The 16,969-nt window shown below is 36.8% G+C and overlaps 1 protein-coding gene across 1 annotated transcript in view; it reads left to right on the top strand.

Annotated features, from left to right (window-relative positions):
* ptchd4 (patched domain containing 4) overlaps window positions 1-15,454 on the top strand; it is a 46,493-nt gene extending 31,039 nt beyond the window's left edge. Inside the window, exon 3 of the mRNA XM_051139577.1 lies at window positions 5,571-15,454. Within this exon, the coding sequence (XP_050995534.1) occupies window positions 5,571-7,234 (1,664 nt within the window). The 3' untranslated portion in view covers window positions 7,235-15,454. The remainder of the gene's footprint in view (window positions 1-5,570) is intronic.
* Window positions 15,455-16,969: the final 1,515 nt, after the last annotated feature.

Here is a 16,969-nt window from a genome sequence, read left to right as displayed (position 1 = left end):
TGCATATTGTCACAGGATGACAGAAATTAAGATGAAGAAAGAGTGAAATCATTTTACAAAGGGAAAGCAAATAAAAGAATAACATAATAGTGGATATTAATAACTGAAAGCATTTATAATAGAGAGAATATAACAAAGAATGTTTTTTTTATATTTGATAAAACACTAGTGATTCCCAACTACCGCAGGGGGCACTTAAGCAAGTTTAAGTATTTATAGTAAGCTATAAAATAGAAATTAAAAAAAAAATACTAAAATATTATAGTAATTAAAAACTATTTATCTTTTTCTTTGTAATTAACAGCTGAACATCTTTCTGAGTTTTTAAGGATAAAAAAAAGATGTGAGTCCTTATAATAATGTCCATTTGGATTATATAATTGTTAATTCTAAAAGATTTGCAGTATAACAAGAAACACTTTTTTTTGATTCGGTGTAGATGAAGATAAGCTCAAGCCTCATTGATGGGGTTGTGGGGAGCATAAGATAAAAAAAGACTTGATCTAGGCAGATATGCAGTGGTTTAGTCATGTTTTGTCTCTTTGTCCTGTTTCATTAGCGACCTTTACAACTGAGCACATTTTCTTTCTGCCCTTCACCAGCAGTCTGATGGCACTCCATTTATGTTGTGGTGATTCATTCTCGGCCCACACTGAAGAAATCGCCGTGTCATTCTGGAAAAGTGTTTTGTAATACATTTAGAAGTAACATTTCAGTACCTCTCGTTCGTCCTACATGAGGAAATCCCTCTTGCATCATGTTTAAATAATATGTAAGCATCTAGAAGGTGATATTGTCCAAACTGCCTAAATAAAACATCATCTTTGTGATGATTAAATCATTAAAATGCCAGTAATTAATAATAGGCTGAAGTATCACTGCACTGGCAGGGCACCAAACCAAAGATGTGTTCATTTTAACTCATATGAAGATTTATGAAATATCCTACAAGTGAAACTCATTTTTACAAATGTTAATGAGAAGACTGTCAGAGGACTTCTGCAGCAGGCAAGTGGCAACATACCCTTGTTTTATATGCAAGGTTAATTAAAAAATAACATGGAAAGTTATGGTGATTTTTGCAGAAAATGATGTGGAGTTCAGTGTTTGCATTTACTAGGGCTGTCACTAACGATTATTTTGGTAATCAAGTAATTGGTCAGTTGTTCTGATGATTAATCGAGTAATTGTATAATTATGATATATATATATATTTTTTTTTTTTTGAGGTAATAAAAATAGACCTAAGCAAACAATGGCCTTTAAAATTACTTAAAATACATGTATAATAGCAATGAGGCAATAATAATCGATTTAAATAAATTATCAATTTAAAATAAACAATTATGTTTTTATTGAAAAAGTGTTAAAATACATTATGTATTATAAACTATAGAACTAATCTACATTTCGCATTATAACAAATGACTGCAGAAGGCACCAACTGACACTTGACTGCGCGACCTAATTCTTTATTATTGACTGAACAACATTTAATTCCAATGTCCGCTTAATCTTTAATATTTGGACATTTATTCACGGCAAAAATGTCACTGCCACTGTAATTTCTTGAATATGTGGACATCAAAACATGTAAACACGGAGTGAGGGTTTGAGCTTTTATTTTAAAATCGCGATGAGCAATTTTAGAAAGATATTGATGTATTATCCTTTGTTTGCGTAGGTTTATAAATTATTTACCTTACAAATCTGATGAAATGGCGCACGTTGCATTTCCAGATGAACGTTATAATAAACCCAAACTAGCAACAACATTGCAGAGATGGAGTTTGAGATGCTCCACACATGTAAATGGTAACAGTTCACTTAATGATAACATATAATGATAACAATACACTTCCGCTATTTTGCCAGTTAACGTTGCTCAACACGGGCAAATTGCAGTCCACGATTTTTTAAAACTGAGTATTTGAATTGAATCGAGGAATCGTGACAGCCCTAGCATTTACTGTGCATACTGATGCAGTTTTTTTAAGTATATAATAAGTCTTTGTTGTTACTGAATTTAATTGATAATGAATTAAGTGCTTTGAGACATTCAGTGACATTCATTGTTTTGTTTTTACTACATTTACAGAAATGTCACTTACGTATATAAGTTATTATATTAAAGTTTTATTCATTAAAACATATTTCATTTTCTAACAAGTGAGTTGTATAAAACAAAGATTATTGGAATATATTTACAATAAAATACTAAAGTTTTACTGCTAGCTACTAAATTCAATATGTTACTTGCCATTTCATTACAATTGTACAAATGTACTTACCATTTCTGGGTGAAAATTCTCTCTCTCTCTCTCTCTCTCTCTCTCAGTGCAATACAGTAGTTTTAGGGCCAGTTTTACTAAACAGGGCAAATTACCGAGCAATTCCAAAACAGCGCTGATAGAAAGGGACATTTCTGCAGGTGATTTACGATTTACTAACAATGCCCAAATTAAAAAACACAGACGCAACATCTCATTTACATATCGACCGACGCAATATACCAAGCGCAGCTCAAATTAGCAAATCAAGAATACAGAAATAAATAAGCCACAGTACGTTGAAAAGAACCGGAGACCAAAAAATGAAGGTTTGCTAGCTTTGATAGACCTGGTATTGCGTGACTCCTAGTTGAGGGTTCCAAGTCATCTTTTATTTCCTGAAGCAAATTAAAAATAACATGGCTTGGCAAACGATATGTTCGGATAATGTGTTCTTCTGTCATTCCAAATATGTGGGAAAAAAATCCTCTCCCTTCTACCACGAGCTCTCTGATCTTTGCAGTGCCTCCTGCTTGCAACAATAATTGCAGCCATTTCAAGTGCAAAATAGTTTTATAAATATTGGCGCAAAGGCTAGTAATTGGACGAGCGCAAATGTCTGTAAAACGCGTTGCATGATTCATTTAAATACTCTCTTCCCTTAAATTTTGCATCTGAAAGGGAAACTCCTACAAATGCATATTCAGTAAGGTCAGGTGCAAAAATAACTGTGTCCACGCCTTTCCAGCGCTAATTCATCACTACACGTCTTTAGTAAAACCTGACAGTACAGTTTTAACGCCAAATGACGGTTTGCGCTGGCGCAAGCTGTTAGTAAAACTGGCTCTAAGTCTATTAACAAAGCACAAATGAAACTTTCCTGATTGGGAATCACTGAACTAAATGAATTAGCCTCCATCAGCCAAGAGATTACAATTCCATTTCCATTTAGCAAAGATGAAGTGAAACTTTCTTTATCATGCATTAGCATCTTACAATTCTTTGCACATTTTCCAAACAATAAATGACACTCACTTCATGAATCTAATTAATCTTCTTAAATAGAGAATGCAGAGAACTGCTCAAGCAGTGATAGTGTTGTTCTTGAGATGGCAGGGTCAGCAACTAATCACAAATTAAATTCTTCATACAATGATTTTGTTGATCTATATCATTTGGCAAGTAGTGACCCATGTTCACGCTGTCTGAATGTTTCATTTCTACCAAACTTTGTGTTTAGTATTTAGGTTTTAATTGCCATTTAGCAGCTGCTTTTTATTCAGAGCAGCTTCCTGTAATTGCAGGGCCAGCCCCTTTGGAGTAACCTAAAGGCTAAGTGCCTATCTTAAGTGTGCTTGATGATAAAAGAAAGATTGCAATGCCCTTTCTACGAGCGTGTGTTATTAAAAATGCAATCTTTGTGCTAGCAACCTGGATCTTCGGCCACCGGGTGACCACCAGCCCACCACGTGCCCTCCTCATCTCGCAGATGAATTCACACAAGCTAATGGACTTGTTCTTCCTCGTAATAAAGCTAAAAGCAGGGAAAGCCAGTCCATCTGACTCATTACATTGGCGTAATCCTTTATGGTTAATTAGGTTTTTCTCCGTGTCTTGTCAGGTCAATGAAAATTTATGATTTTGTAGAAAGAGGTAAGAGAGTAGTTTTTGTGACGTATTCTTGACAGCGACAGAGCGCGTAGGGATGAGCCGCGATGTCCTTGATGCTGAGTGAAATATTTAGTGGATGGATGAAAGTCAAATGTATTAAAATGTTCAAAGGCGACAGTATGCATACACACTAGATCTGATGTATGAGCTTGAGTGATCTCAAGGTGGATGCTAGAAGAGTAATTGAATTACTGCTCATCTTACAACTATCATGAAAGGCTTATTATTGCATAACTCACGTTTAATGGTTGACCATTATGACCGATGCCAATATCTAGCCAATGACTGAAAAAATGCTGATACACAGTGAGGTCTAAGGGCACTTTGAAAGGAATTTTAATATAAAAAATAAAAAAGTCATATGTTTCTAAAAACATACTTTTTTGAAACAAAAAAACAACTTAAAATAAATAAGAAGCTTTGATTTTGCATTAATTTGGACTATATATTTGTAATTGAAGGATTAGTTCACTCCAGAATTAAAATTTCCTGATAATTTACTTACCCTCATGTAAGATGTCTTTCTTCATTCAAAAAGAAATTAAGGTTTCTGAGGAAAACATTCTAGGATTTTTCTCCATATAGTGGACTTTAATGGGGAGCAACGGGTTGAAGGTCCAAATTGCAGTTTCAAAGGAGCTCTACAAGATCCCAACTGAGGAATAAGGGTCTTATCTAGCAAAACGATTGGTCATTTTCTAAAAAAAAAAAATAAAAATTTATGTACTTTTTAACCACAAATGCTCATCTTGCACTAGCATCTTGCATTACGTAGTCGTGTTGCAAAGGTCACAAGTGATGTAGGCAGAAGTACCGACCCAGTGTTTACAAGTGTTGAGAAGGAGAACCATTCAAAATGTGTTGTATGTTGAATGACACATATTTATCTGTGTATGAGTTCAAATGGTCCATTCATGTGTGTATCCTGGATGTTTAAATCTTTTGAAACCTACACGATTTCTTCCGTTAGGACAAAAAACGTGACCTTTCCAACATGATAACGTAATGCGTAATGCAAGATGAGCATTTGTGGTTAAAAAGTGTATACGTTTTTATGACCAATCATTTCACTAGATCAAGCCTTATTCATCAGCTGGGATCGTGTAGAGCCCTTTGAAGCTGCATTGAAACTGGCGTAATCCTTCAACCAATGATCCCCATTGAAGTCCACTATATGGAGAAAAATCCTGGAATGTTTTTCTTAAAAACCTTAATTTATTTTCAACTGAAGAAAGAAGGACATCTTGGATGACGTGGGGGTGAGTAAATTATCAGGAAGTCTGAATTCTGGAGTGAACTAATCCTTTAATTTAATTCAAATGCTTAAAATTCACAGGAAAAAAAACGATGTACAAAAAGAATATTGTCTACCGAAACTTGGCTGATGCAGATTTTGGAACTGACACGGCTATCAGTATAATCAGCCAAGTGGGCACAGTTTTCACCCAATGCCGATAATTTGAAAATGGGCAATTAATCTCCCTGGCTGATATATCGGTCTTACACTTACTTGTGTTTTGTATATTTGCAGATTATATTCATGCTGACATTGCACAAGCTGTGTAATCAATTTTCTCTGTGTATTTTCCATGCATTAAACTACAAATTGCTTCTTTTTTTTGTTTTCAGGCCACGGGACAAAGGGTGTGTTTGAGCTCCTGGCAGGCTGGAGAAGAACCAGAGAGAGTTTGCCCTTCAAGGAGAGAGTGGCAGATGCTTTCGCCGACGTGATGGTGTGCTACACCATGACCAGCTCGCTCTATATTATCACCTTCGGCATGGGTGCCAGCCCTTTCACCAACATCGAATCCGTGAAGGTTTTCTGCCAGAGCATGTGTGTAGCAATCCTTGTGAACTACTTCTACGTATTCTCATTCTACGGCTCCTGCCTGGTGTTTGCCGGGCAGCTGGAGCAAAACCGATATCACAGCGTCTTCTGCTGCAAGATCCCTTCGGTGGAGTATCTGGACCGGCAGCCCACTTGGTTTAAGACCATGATGAGTGACGGCCATGATTTGTCTACACACCATGACAGCGTACCCTACCAGAACCACTTCATTCAGCACTTCCTGAGGGAGCATTACACAGAATGGATTACCAACACCTACGTCAAGCCTTTTGTGGTAATCCTCTACCTGATTTACGCCTCCTTTTCGTTCATGGGATGTTTACAGATCAGCGACGGCTCCAACATAATCAATCTGCTAGCTAGTAATTCGCCCAGTGTGTCGTTCGCCCTGACCCAACAGAAATACTTTAGCAACTACAGTCCGGTGATTGGGTTTTACATCTATGAACCCATTGAGTATTGGAACTCCACAGTGCAGGAGCACCTCAAGACGCTGGGCCAGGGCTTTAATAAGATTTCATGGATCGATAATTACTTTCACTATCTGAGGGTCGTGAATGTCAGCGCGTCAACCAAAAGTGATTTTATTAACATCCTCAAGACTTCTTTTCTGAGGAGCCCAGAATATCAACACTTTGTGGACGACATCATTTTCTCCAAAAACGGAGACGAGTATGACATCATCGCATCCAAGATGTATCTGGTGGCCAGGACGACCGAGAAGACCAGGGAGGAGGTCGTAGAGCTGCTAGAGAGACTTCGACCGCTCTCCCTTATAAACAGCATCAAGTTCATCGTTTTCAACCCAACGTTTGTGTTCATGGACCGCTACAGTTCCTCCATCATCTCCCCCATCCTAACGTCGGGCTTCAGCGTGCTCACCATTCTCATCCTCACCTTCTTCCTGGTCATCAACCCACTGGGGAACTTCTGGTTGATCTTGACCGTCACCTCCGTGGAACTGGGCGTCTTGGGTCTCATGACGCTCTGGAATGTAGACATGGACAGCATCTCTATCCTGTGCCTTATTTATACTCTCAACTTTGCCATGGATCACTGTGCCCCCCACCTCTACACGTTCGTACTGGCCACTGAGCACACGCGGACTCAGTGCATCAAAATGTCTTTAGAGGAGCATGGGGCCGCCATTTTGCAAAACACCTCGTGTTTTGTAATTGGGATAATGCCTCTTCTCTTTGTGCCTTCAAACCTGACCTACACACTGTTCAAGTGCTCCCTTCTCACAGCCGGCTGCACAGTCCTGCACTGTTTCGTCATCCTACCGGTGTTTTTGACATTCTTCCCGCCCTCTAAGAAGCGGCACAAGAAAAAGAAACGCGCCAAACGGAAAGAGCGGGAAAGGGAGAGGGAGCGGGAAAGGGAGAGAGAGGAAATCGAGTGCATCGAAGTCAGGGAAAACCCGGACCACGTGACCAATGTTTGATTGAAAGACGTGTGTGAACGTGAGTGGTAAGAAATCAGCTCCCGTCCACTAGGGGGCGACGTCAGGCAGCACTTCACAGGTCCAGAGGTGGCCGAGTCCGGCACTCTCGCCCCTGGGGTGACCCTTGCGACCCCAGCAATCAACAACAGTGCTGTCCAGAGTTAAAACCCCCTTCATTTCTTGTGTACTCTTCGTCCAGAACAGTGTATAACATCTGCAGCTGCTAGCCGTTAACTTGAAAGGTTTGCGCGAGAAGGTTGTCTGTATACACAAACTAATACAAAAGACCTAAACAGAAAATGTTAGCATGAATCCAAGCAGGTGGTTTCCTGCTTATTTTAGATCTCCAGTGGTATCCCCAATGGTATTCACGTACGTTTTGTAAGAGCAGATATGAGAACAAGTACATTTGCTCTTATTTATCACCAACACTATTCTTTTTGATCACTCTGTTTTTCTAACTGTTATGCACCTCACGTTTCTCCATAATTAATCAAAACCAACTCTGTTTAAAAATAACTATGTGAAAAATAGTAGCGAGCGGAAGTAGCAGTTTTCAGCGTCCATTAAATTATGCAGCACTCTCCTACAAATAACACTTGGCATGCATTTATCACAAATGTCCTGTAGCAAATCTAACAGTGTGTTTGCAGTTTCTCTAGTAGCAGTTATTTAGACGTATTCACTGAGACTCCCCCCAAGAGGTCCCACCTTAAACCTGGAAAATATCCTCCGAGCAAAGCATTAATGCTCAGTAGAGTGAGTCATTAAGAATTGTAAAAGGTGTTTTTCTCCTTTAAACGTTCAGTGAAAGTACATTTGTCAAATTTGACATTTAGCTAATATTCAGACTGTAATTTGTTTTACTCTTCCGGGTAAATAAACAGTGTCTGAAGGTTTGCTTTGTGTGGAGACCACCGACATGAATCACTAAAATGTTTTGCATATAATATTAAACTGCATATGCCATTTAAAAAAGGTTTTCTAATTCACCCAAGTGGCTCATTCATGAGAAAAGAGACTTGTAGCATGTCTTTTTTGAAGCTGCTTTGGTATGGTCTGTTTTTTTACTTGCTTGTGTGTTTGTTACAAAACCACAAATCTGGTCGTGTTCATAAGCAATGAAAAAGAGATTAGAAAGTTTTCCGTCCTGTTGTTTTGTCATTTGCACATTAAGGCGGATTCACCGATGATTTTCGTCTAAAATATACAGTGTGTGTCGAATCACAAGAGTAGGTATTGTTTTTGAGTGTAGCATGTGTTTTGTCTGTATTTGTGTGTGTTTGCGGAGATGAGCAGTGCAGATGATATACACTGTGTTCACGCTGAATCTCGCACAAATCAATATAAAGGCATCAAGGTGCATTCTGGTGGAAATGAGTGTGTCCGTCTTGTCCACAGGAATATTAGGCATTGCATCGGGCGAGGTTGTGTATTAGCAAAGTAGTTGATCCATACAGTTTTGATTTATGGGTTTTTTATGTCACAAATATGTAGCTCTTTAAGATGCAACCCAAAAGATAATGTGGCAAATGTAAACTAAGGAGTAGTTTACCCAAAAACAAAAATTCTGTCATTTACTCACCCTGTATGACTGTCTTTCTTCTGCAGAACACATTTCAAAGAATGTTTGTGTTCATACAGTGGAGTCCAAATGAATTTTGACTGAATGCGGGTGACAAACAATGACAGAATGTTTATTATTAGGTGAACTGTTCTTTTAATCTGCAAGTTTCTAGAATGAACTGTGTAGATGGAGGCAAAAATCAGCAGCTTATTCCCCCCCACACCCGTATCCCAGAAGCCTTTTGGTTGATGTTCCAATAATCACAAATTAAAAATATTTAGTATAAATATTTCATCAAACTCTGATTGTCCTAATCAACAGTGTAAAGGTGTAATCAAAGTAATTATATCCTTATCTCATGCAACAACAAACTGTTCTCGTGCTTGCCATGTTTCCATTGGTTCAGATGTAGATTCGAAACGATTCTAGGTCAGTCATCGCAATGTATGCCTCAACGTAGACTGCCTGCCAAAAAAAGTGGAATTTGAACCCAAAAAATGTTGCTAGCTTTTGTCCTGCTGTGTATATTGTACACATTTCATAATCATTGGACTGTGCAAAAACGCATGTGGTAGCCAGAGCCTTACTGATCCAGTCCAGCAGCTGGGTTCATTGTAGAGTCATTCCAAAGGCAGAAGGCCTCTCATGGGGGAAAGGTTTTGTTGACAACTGTAGAGTTTATTTGAGAGGTTGAAATACATGGACCAAAAGTTTGCTAGAGAAAAGTCCATTAGAAATGATAAAACGCTTCATTGTCAAAGGTTTTGGGCACCTCAAGCTAATGGCCACCGTGTTTAGATGCAACATTCCAAACCCAGCAGGTTTCATAAATATTAGTCAATGAAATTTTTATGTACTTTGTGTCTAAATCAACGGCATCCCCATATTTTGTAAGAGCTGTTTAATTTGTGTTGGAAGAGGGCATGAAAATTAAATATACGAAGACAAGAGATGCATAATGAAAATGATTTAAAATCATATACTTCCCAAAATGACTGTGTATGCATGTATTGTATGTATGCATGTATTTGGTTAGTGTGTGTATTTTTTTTTCCTGACTTTTTGAGAGCTGTAGTTGCTGGAGTGGATTCTTTGTTTTAATGCATACTTGATACCATCTTTAGAAATTTCTGTTTAACCTTTTTTTTCTGGTGTGCTTTGAGCCAGTAGGAAAAATTATAAATTGTAAAATAAATGTATAGAATTTTCTAATTTTTTAAAGAAGAGGTGGAAACATTTTTTTAAGATGATGGTCATGTTATTATAAAAAGCAATAAAGAACAAAAAAAGGCATAAAATAAAGTAAATGAACTAAAACTCAGTAGGCCAGTAATAACGTATGGAATGTTATTTGCATCCTCAATCCTCACAAATTGGTTCTTGCCACACTACAATATGTTTGATCTTTTGTTGTTACTGTATCTAGTAGCCTATATGAAAACCACAATGTAGTTTTGCAGTACGCAACATCTCTCCCTGAATAATCCATTTCTTTATAGGTGGCCAAAACCGAATCGTAATTAGAAATCTTAATTATAATGCAATGTGTAGTCATAGCTATAGAGAGTTTGTAAGAAATCTGCTAAATATATTGATAAAGCTATTAAAACGCCAAATAACTTTTCAGGACACGTAATTAAGTTCTAATTATGTAACCCAACTGTGTGTATATCGGTCTGCTAAACTGCTGGTCATATCTGTAGTGTTAAGGCTGTATAGATGAAAATCTGCATACTGTTCTTTTTGTTGTGATGCATGTTCTTGGATCAGACCATAAATCACTTAGTCGACATTCTTATTATCTGCTTTATTTAACTTCAAAGTGGCCCACAAATCAAAGTCAACACAAAGTCACCACCGTTTTCAGTGAAACTACAGACTTCAGGCACGCAGCTATGTATTCTGAGGGCCATAAATCAAATATGCACTTTGGGCTCAAATCATTTTGACAAAAAGCATGCAGTTTTAGATTTCATGAGCTAAAACTGTAAATCAGTTGCAAAACTAATCATTTTCATTATTGGGATTCTGCTGTGTCCCATTTTCTGCAAATGCAATGTCAGAGGTCAAACAACAAACAGATACTTTTACCGTTTTACCGCTGTGTGAAGCGCTCTGTGAATAGTTAACACATTTCTAATATTTAAAAGCTCATGTTACGCTTCAATACTTTCAGGTCAACTTCTGATTATTTCATCAGAAGATGTATTAGGTAAAAAAAGAACATTTTAACAGATTTAATAACATTCATATTCCTAAACACAGGCAACTACGCACTGACCATTTACAGAAGCAGTGAATACTGTGCATCACTGTTATTTTGATTTTAAAGGCTTGTCCTAATTAGTGTTTTGTCATGGGATTTGCTATTTAGAATGCAGGTAACAGTGTTAACATCTTTTGCTTTCTGTTGTGTGTAATTTCAACTGTATTTTACATTGCCAAGGACAAAAAGTCATTGCAATACACAGAGGGACTTTTTTAATACAAAAAAAAAAAAAAAAACATCTGATAGTATAGTGTATTCTAAGGTAATGATAAAATGCTGGATATTAATCAGCTTTTTAGCACACACCAGCATGCAGTATTTTTCATGGTCAGGTCATTCATACTACAGAGCAATAATCTTACAAAAAAACGCAAACCTGTATGTTGTTGTTGTTTCCCCTCTGGTGAAAGTCTTTTTCAGACTCTGCCAGGATCCAAAATTAACACTTTTTAAATTCATCACAGTTATGTAAGGTGATGTTGAGGCACTATATCAGTATTCTTTTTCTTCCTATTTAACTGAAAATGTGTGTAAAATAGCTTTGATGGCTAATAATGTATAGGCCTATATATATATACACACACACTGTGTAGTGCATTGCGAAAGTATTCATACCCCTTAATTTTTCCTTGTTTTGTTGTTCAACTGCTTTAAATTACTCTTTTTGCACATCAATCTACACTCCATACACCATAATAACAAAGCAAAAACAGAACTGTAACTTTGTAAATGTATTAAAAATACAAAAACTGAAATAAGTACATTGCATAAGTATTCATATCCTTAACTCAGTACTTAGCTGAAGCACCTTTGCCGTCTTTTTGGGTATGATGTGACAAGCTTTGCACATCTTCACTTGGCAATTATCTGCCATTATCTGCCACTCAAGCTCTGTCAGCTTGGATGAGGGCAGATGCACATTTTCAGGTTTATCCAGAAATATTTAATTGGGTTCAAGCCTGGGCTCTTGCTGGGCCACGTAAGGACAAGCCTCTCTTGCTGTGTGCTTAGGCTCATTGTCATGGTGGAAGGTGAAACTTTTGCCCAGTCTGAGGTTCTGAATGCTCTGAGTTTTCATTAAGGCTATCTCAATATTTTGGTGCATTGAGATTTCCTTCTACTCTGAGTCATTCAGTCCCTGCCGCTGAAAAACAGCCCCACAGCATGAGGCTGATACCACCACACTTTACTGTTCGGGTGCTACTGGCTTAAACCAGTGCCTGGTTTCCTTCAAACATGATGCTTGGAATCGAGGTTCAGCAGACCAGAGAATCTTGTTTCTCACAGTCTGAAGGTCCTTTATGTGCTTTTTGCAAATTCCAAGTTTGTTTTCATGTGTCTTCACTGAGGAGAGGATTGAGTCTTGCCACACCACCATAAAGCCCAGATTGGTGGAGTGTTGCAGTGATGCTTGTCCTTCTGTAGTTTTCTCCTATCTCCACATATGATCATGGATCTCAACTACAGTGACCATCAGGTTCTTGGTCACTATTCTAACCAAAGCCCTTCTCCATCAATTACTCAGTTTGGCCAGGGGGCCACCTCTAGGTCCTGGCTGTTTTTAACTTGATCCATTAAGGGTAATGGAGGCTACATGCTTTCGTGAATTTTCAATGCAGAAGAATTTTCCCCAGATGTGTGGCTTGACGCAACCCTGTTTCTGAGCTCTACAGGCAGTTTTCTTGACTCCAGGGCTTGGTTTTTGCTCTGATATACATTTTCAGCTGTTAGACCTTTTATTAAGACGTGTGCCTTTCCAAATCATACCCATTCAATTGAATTTGCCAGAGGTTAACTTCACTTGAAGTGTAGTAACATCTACAAACAATATAAATGCTCCTGAGCTAAATTTCAACTGTCCGAGATAAGGGTATGAATACTTATGCAATGAAATCTTTTAAGTTTTTTTTGTTTTTTTTTTTTTTTTTTATATAAGGAGAAAACAATGGTTAATCATATTTGTGCAGTCATATTTCACAGTGAAACTGTACAATGACCTGCTAATTCATTGGGAATTTTATATATATATATATATAGATATAGATATAGATGATGTAAAACACAGTTTCATGTCAGGTTACAAATATTTATGACTGACAAATTTTCTCAATGCGTTGGCAAGTGTAACAAAAAGTTAATTTTGGATCCTGTCTATAGCAGTGATACCCATCTTTAGTTTTCAAGTCCAGTTTTAGCCAGGTTAAACAGAACAAATCAGCTAAAATCACCAAGCTAACAAGTCCAACAAGCTCTTCACTGTTGAGAACTTTGATTTAGGTGAGGCTACATAATTTGTGACCTCAATTCATATAATGATCCCAAAACATTCATGTCTTGCATTGTATAAGCCAACAATAAAAAGAGAAGGCAGCTTCTTGTAGAACTGAGCTCAAAGTTGTTCACTGCTTTATCTGTATAAACTCTACTGCGTCGTTTTTTTTACTGTAAAACCATTATTCGGCATATTAATTGTGAAGGCAGGTTTTAAAATATTTTTTAAAGTCGTTGTTAATCAGGAGTGACTTATTGTCAGTGATCTGATTTGGTGCCTGCTATTAGGAAATGATACTTGACAATGCAGAGTAACTAACTGGTGTCGAAGATAATGCCCTGTTCTTTATGTTTGGTAAATTTGGCATTTATTTCTTTTGTGTTTAAGCTAATGGTAATGGAGCACTCACTGAAGATGTGTGATTGTTATGCGAGTGCTCATCAGCTTTGTTGAAACAAAATTAGACAAGCATTAGACTGCCATGGATTGTGTCATATCAAAGCTTTTAAAATGTTAGCTTTTGCAATCAAAGACCCACAAGTTTATAAATTACGAGACAGTTCGAAGCGCTAAATATATTTTAATGTGACCATTTGTTGTACGTATTGCCAGCAGCAAATCTTTATAAGCAGCTTACGCAATGTAAAAGGTAATGTGAGTTTTCAGTGGTACATGTAATGCAATTAGTACATACCTAAACAATAATGAGACTAGCTAATATTTCATTACTTAAGGTTTTTCTAACAGGTAAAAAAGTAATCTGTGAGATTTAGTTTGCTGTTGTCTGTTTAGCATCTATGTTAGTTCTTAATATGAAAAAAGAAAGATTCATAAGTCACCCGAAAACAGTAAATTCTTAGTATGGACAAAATTAACAGTTAGTCAAATCCATTTATGAGCCCAAATATGTGCAATTACAAAATAGGGATGTGCAATGGTATTACAGTAACATAGTAGTCTACAGCATTTTATTCCTTAGGATCATCTCAAAGACACAAACTAAGTGCGATCTTTAGGTAAAATGGCGCTAAGATGAATAACATCACATGAGAAATTATGTATGCAAAGATGCTCTCTATGTCTTTTTTATTAACACATTAGTTCTAAAGCATGAAGGTTTAGTTCCTATGCTTGTGTATAACACTGTGATGCTCATACAAAGTTTACTTTTACGGACATGCTTGCATTGGAACGGGAGTGAAGCCATTGGTGTGACGTAAACGGGACGTTTGATTCTGAACCCCCATTTCTAAAGAACGAAACACATCAGTATCGAAACTGTGATGCTCACAATGGCTTAAAGCTAGACAATGTCATGGCTGTGTGGCCTAAAACCCCTGTTATGTAATTCCTAGTCTGTGTTTACTTGTGTGAATCTGAATTGTGTTCAAGTAGCCCCATTTCCTTCTTTCTTATTTCTCACCGCTTTGCTCTCAGCAGCTCCAGCGCTTAATTCAATGAACTGCCGCAAATGGGTTACATAACCTATCTGCAGTGATTCTGTATTCTTACTTACTTGATTACTTCTGTGCTTTGTTCAGAGAGTGTGAATAGCCCTGAAAACAGACCCAAAGCGTAAGTCTCTCAAGCAGATCAAATCTTTTCCAACGCACGAAAGAAAGAAGAGCGAGCCGCAAGATTGATGTCACACGCCGATATGAGTCTGTTTGTGCAGTTGTACACTTGTTGGGTGTCTTGAAATTTTTGAGTTCACTGTGAAGTGGATATGTCAGACTTAAAAACATGACGTTTTAGATTCCATTCTGATGCAATGACTTGGTTTTATTTGGAACGCACAACGGTAGACGTGAACATAATGAATATGTCTTCCATTAATATGGTGTTACGCACCAGAACACTGTTTCGTTTGAGTTTCGTCACAATTCAAGGTAGCGAGTAACGTGAACTGAATCGATCAGCCAAAAATAGAAACCATAGTAAAACGATCATTTAAAGGAATGTCTTTAAGTCTGAATTTATAAGATGTATGCATTTGAATGCTCTGAATATTTTCATTGTAAACTATTTTTTACTGCCTGCTATGTTGAAGCTATAAATATTATGCTGATGTACATTTTTATATGGAAACATGGAAATATGGATTTTTTCATTAAAGCCTTTGTCTATGAAACTTCATGGCATTATGACTCAGAGCCCTCTGTGTATAATGTTTACCGGGTGGGTGGTTCGGCCGTCTTTCTCTCTGCAACAAAATTAGCATCTTTCTTCTCTGGTGACACAGACATGATGAATGAGAAACCTAGTATTTACCATTAGTGTGAATCAAAGTCATTTCCTTAGCGTCATCTATAATGTAACCGTTTTGTCTTTATAGATTCCATTGATTATTAAGACATGCATTCTAATAAGATTTACAATAATAGAGAGTGACACCTTACTTGTCAGCTACAGTATTTTACCCAAGGAGGTCTACGAGACCATTTCTCCCTGAAGAAAGTTTTATTCCATTCATCTCATTTGCTCAGCTGGTGAAGGACCCCTGAAAAAATATGATTTTCTATAAATACTGACAGACTGAACTTATTGAGCAGCAAATCAGCATATGTGACCCTGGACCACAAAACCAGTCATAAAGGTCAATTTTTGGATTGAAATGTACACATCATCATGTACACATCATACACATCATTTTCAATTGAAATGTACACATCATAAATAAAAAGCTTTCCACTGATGTATGGATTGTTAGGATAAGGCAATATTTGGCCAAGATACAAATATTTGAAAATATGTACGCTGAGGGTGCAAAAAATCGAAATATTGAGAGAATCGCCTTTGAAAGTTGTCCAAATTAAGTTCTTAGCAATGCATATTACTAATCAAGTATTTACAGTAAGAAATTTCCATGTATATATATATATATATATATATATTCATGAAACATGATATTTACTTAATATCATAGTGATTTTTGGCATAAAAGAAAAATTGATCATTTTGACCCATACAATGTATTTTTTGGCTATTGCTACAAATATACCCGTGCTACTCAAGACTGGTTTGTGGTCCAGGGTCACAAATTGCAATGATTTCTAAATGTTCATATGACTGAAGCCTGAAATAATGGCTGCTGAAAATGTAGCTTTGGTATCACAGGTGTAAATTGCATTTCAAAATATATTAAAATAATAATAATATTACTGTTTACTGACATCTCTGAAAAATCTTACCATCCACAAACTTTTGAACAGTAATCTATATAGATAAATAATTAAACACAACAGTTAGGCACAGGTAAAACATCTATAATATAATTAAATATTTAAAAGGTATAAAATACAGATTTCATCATAAAACACAACTATTTTTGAAGGGCAGTCAGAAAATGGAGAAAGATTTTTGGGCCCAGATGTGTAGTTACAGCCTCTACCACAGGTGCTAATCTTTAATCCCCTAAATACCAAAAATGTGTATCCTTTGTACCTTAGTCATTATATTTCATATAAATTTCCCTTGTATGGCCATTCGAACATGTTGTTTTATCTTTAAGTATTCACAATATATGATAATTTTCTACATTTTGACCAACTACACTGCATTTGACAGATGCTGATGTACCAGTAGAGAACATGCAGTAATTTTGTTAGGGTCCCATCAGAGCTGCCT

The sequence above is a fragment of the Labeo rohita genome, chromosome 20 (genome assembly GCF_022985175.1).
Source record: "Labeo rohita strain BAU-BD-2019 chromosome 20, IGBB_LRoh.1.0, whole genome shotgun sequence".
In the NCBI taxonomy this organism is placed as follows: Eukaryota; Metazoa; Chordata; class Actinopteri; order Cypriniformes; family Cyprinidae; genus Labeo; species Labeo rohita.
Note: the sequence above shows the minus strand (reverse complement) of the source record. Positions and strands in the feature narration are given on the sequence as shown.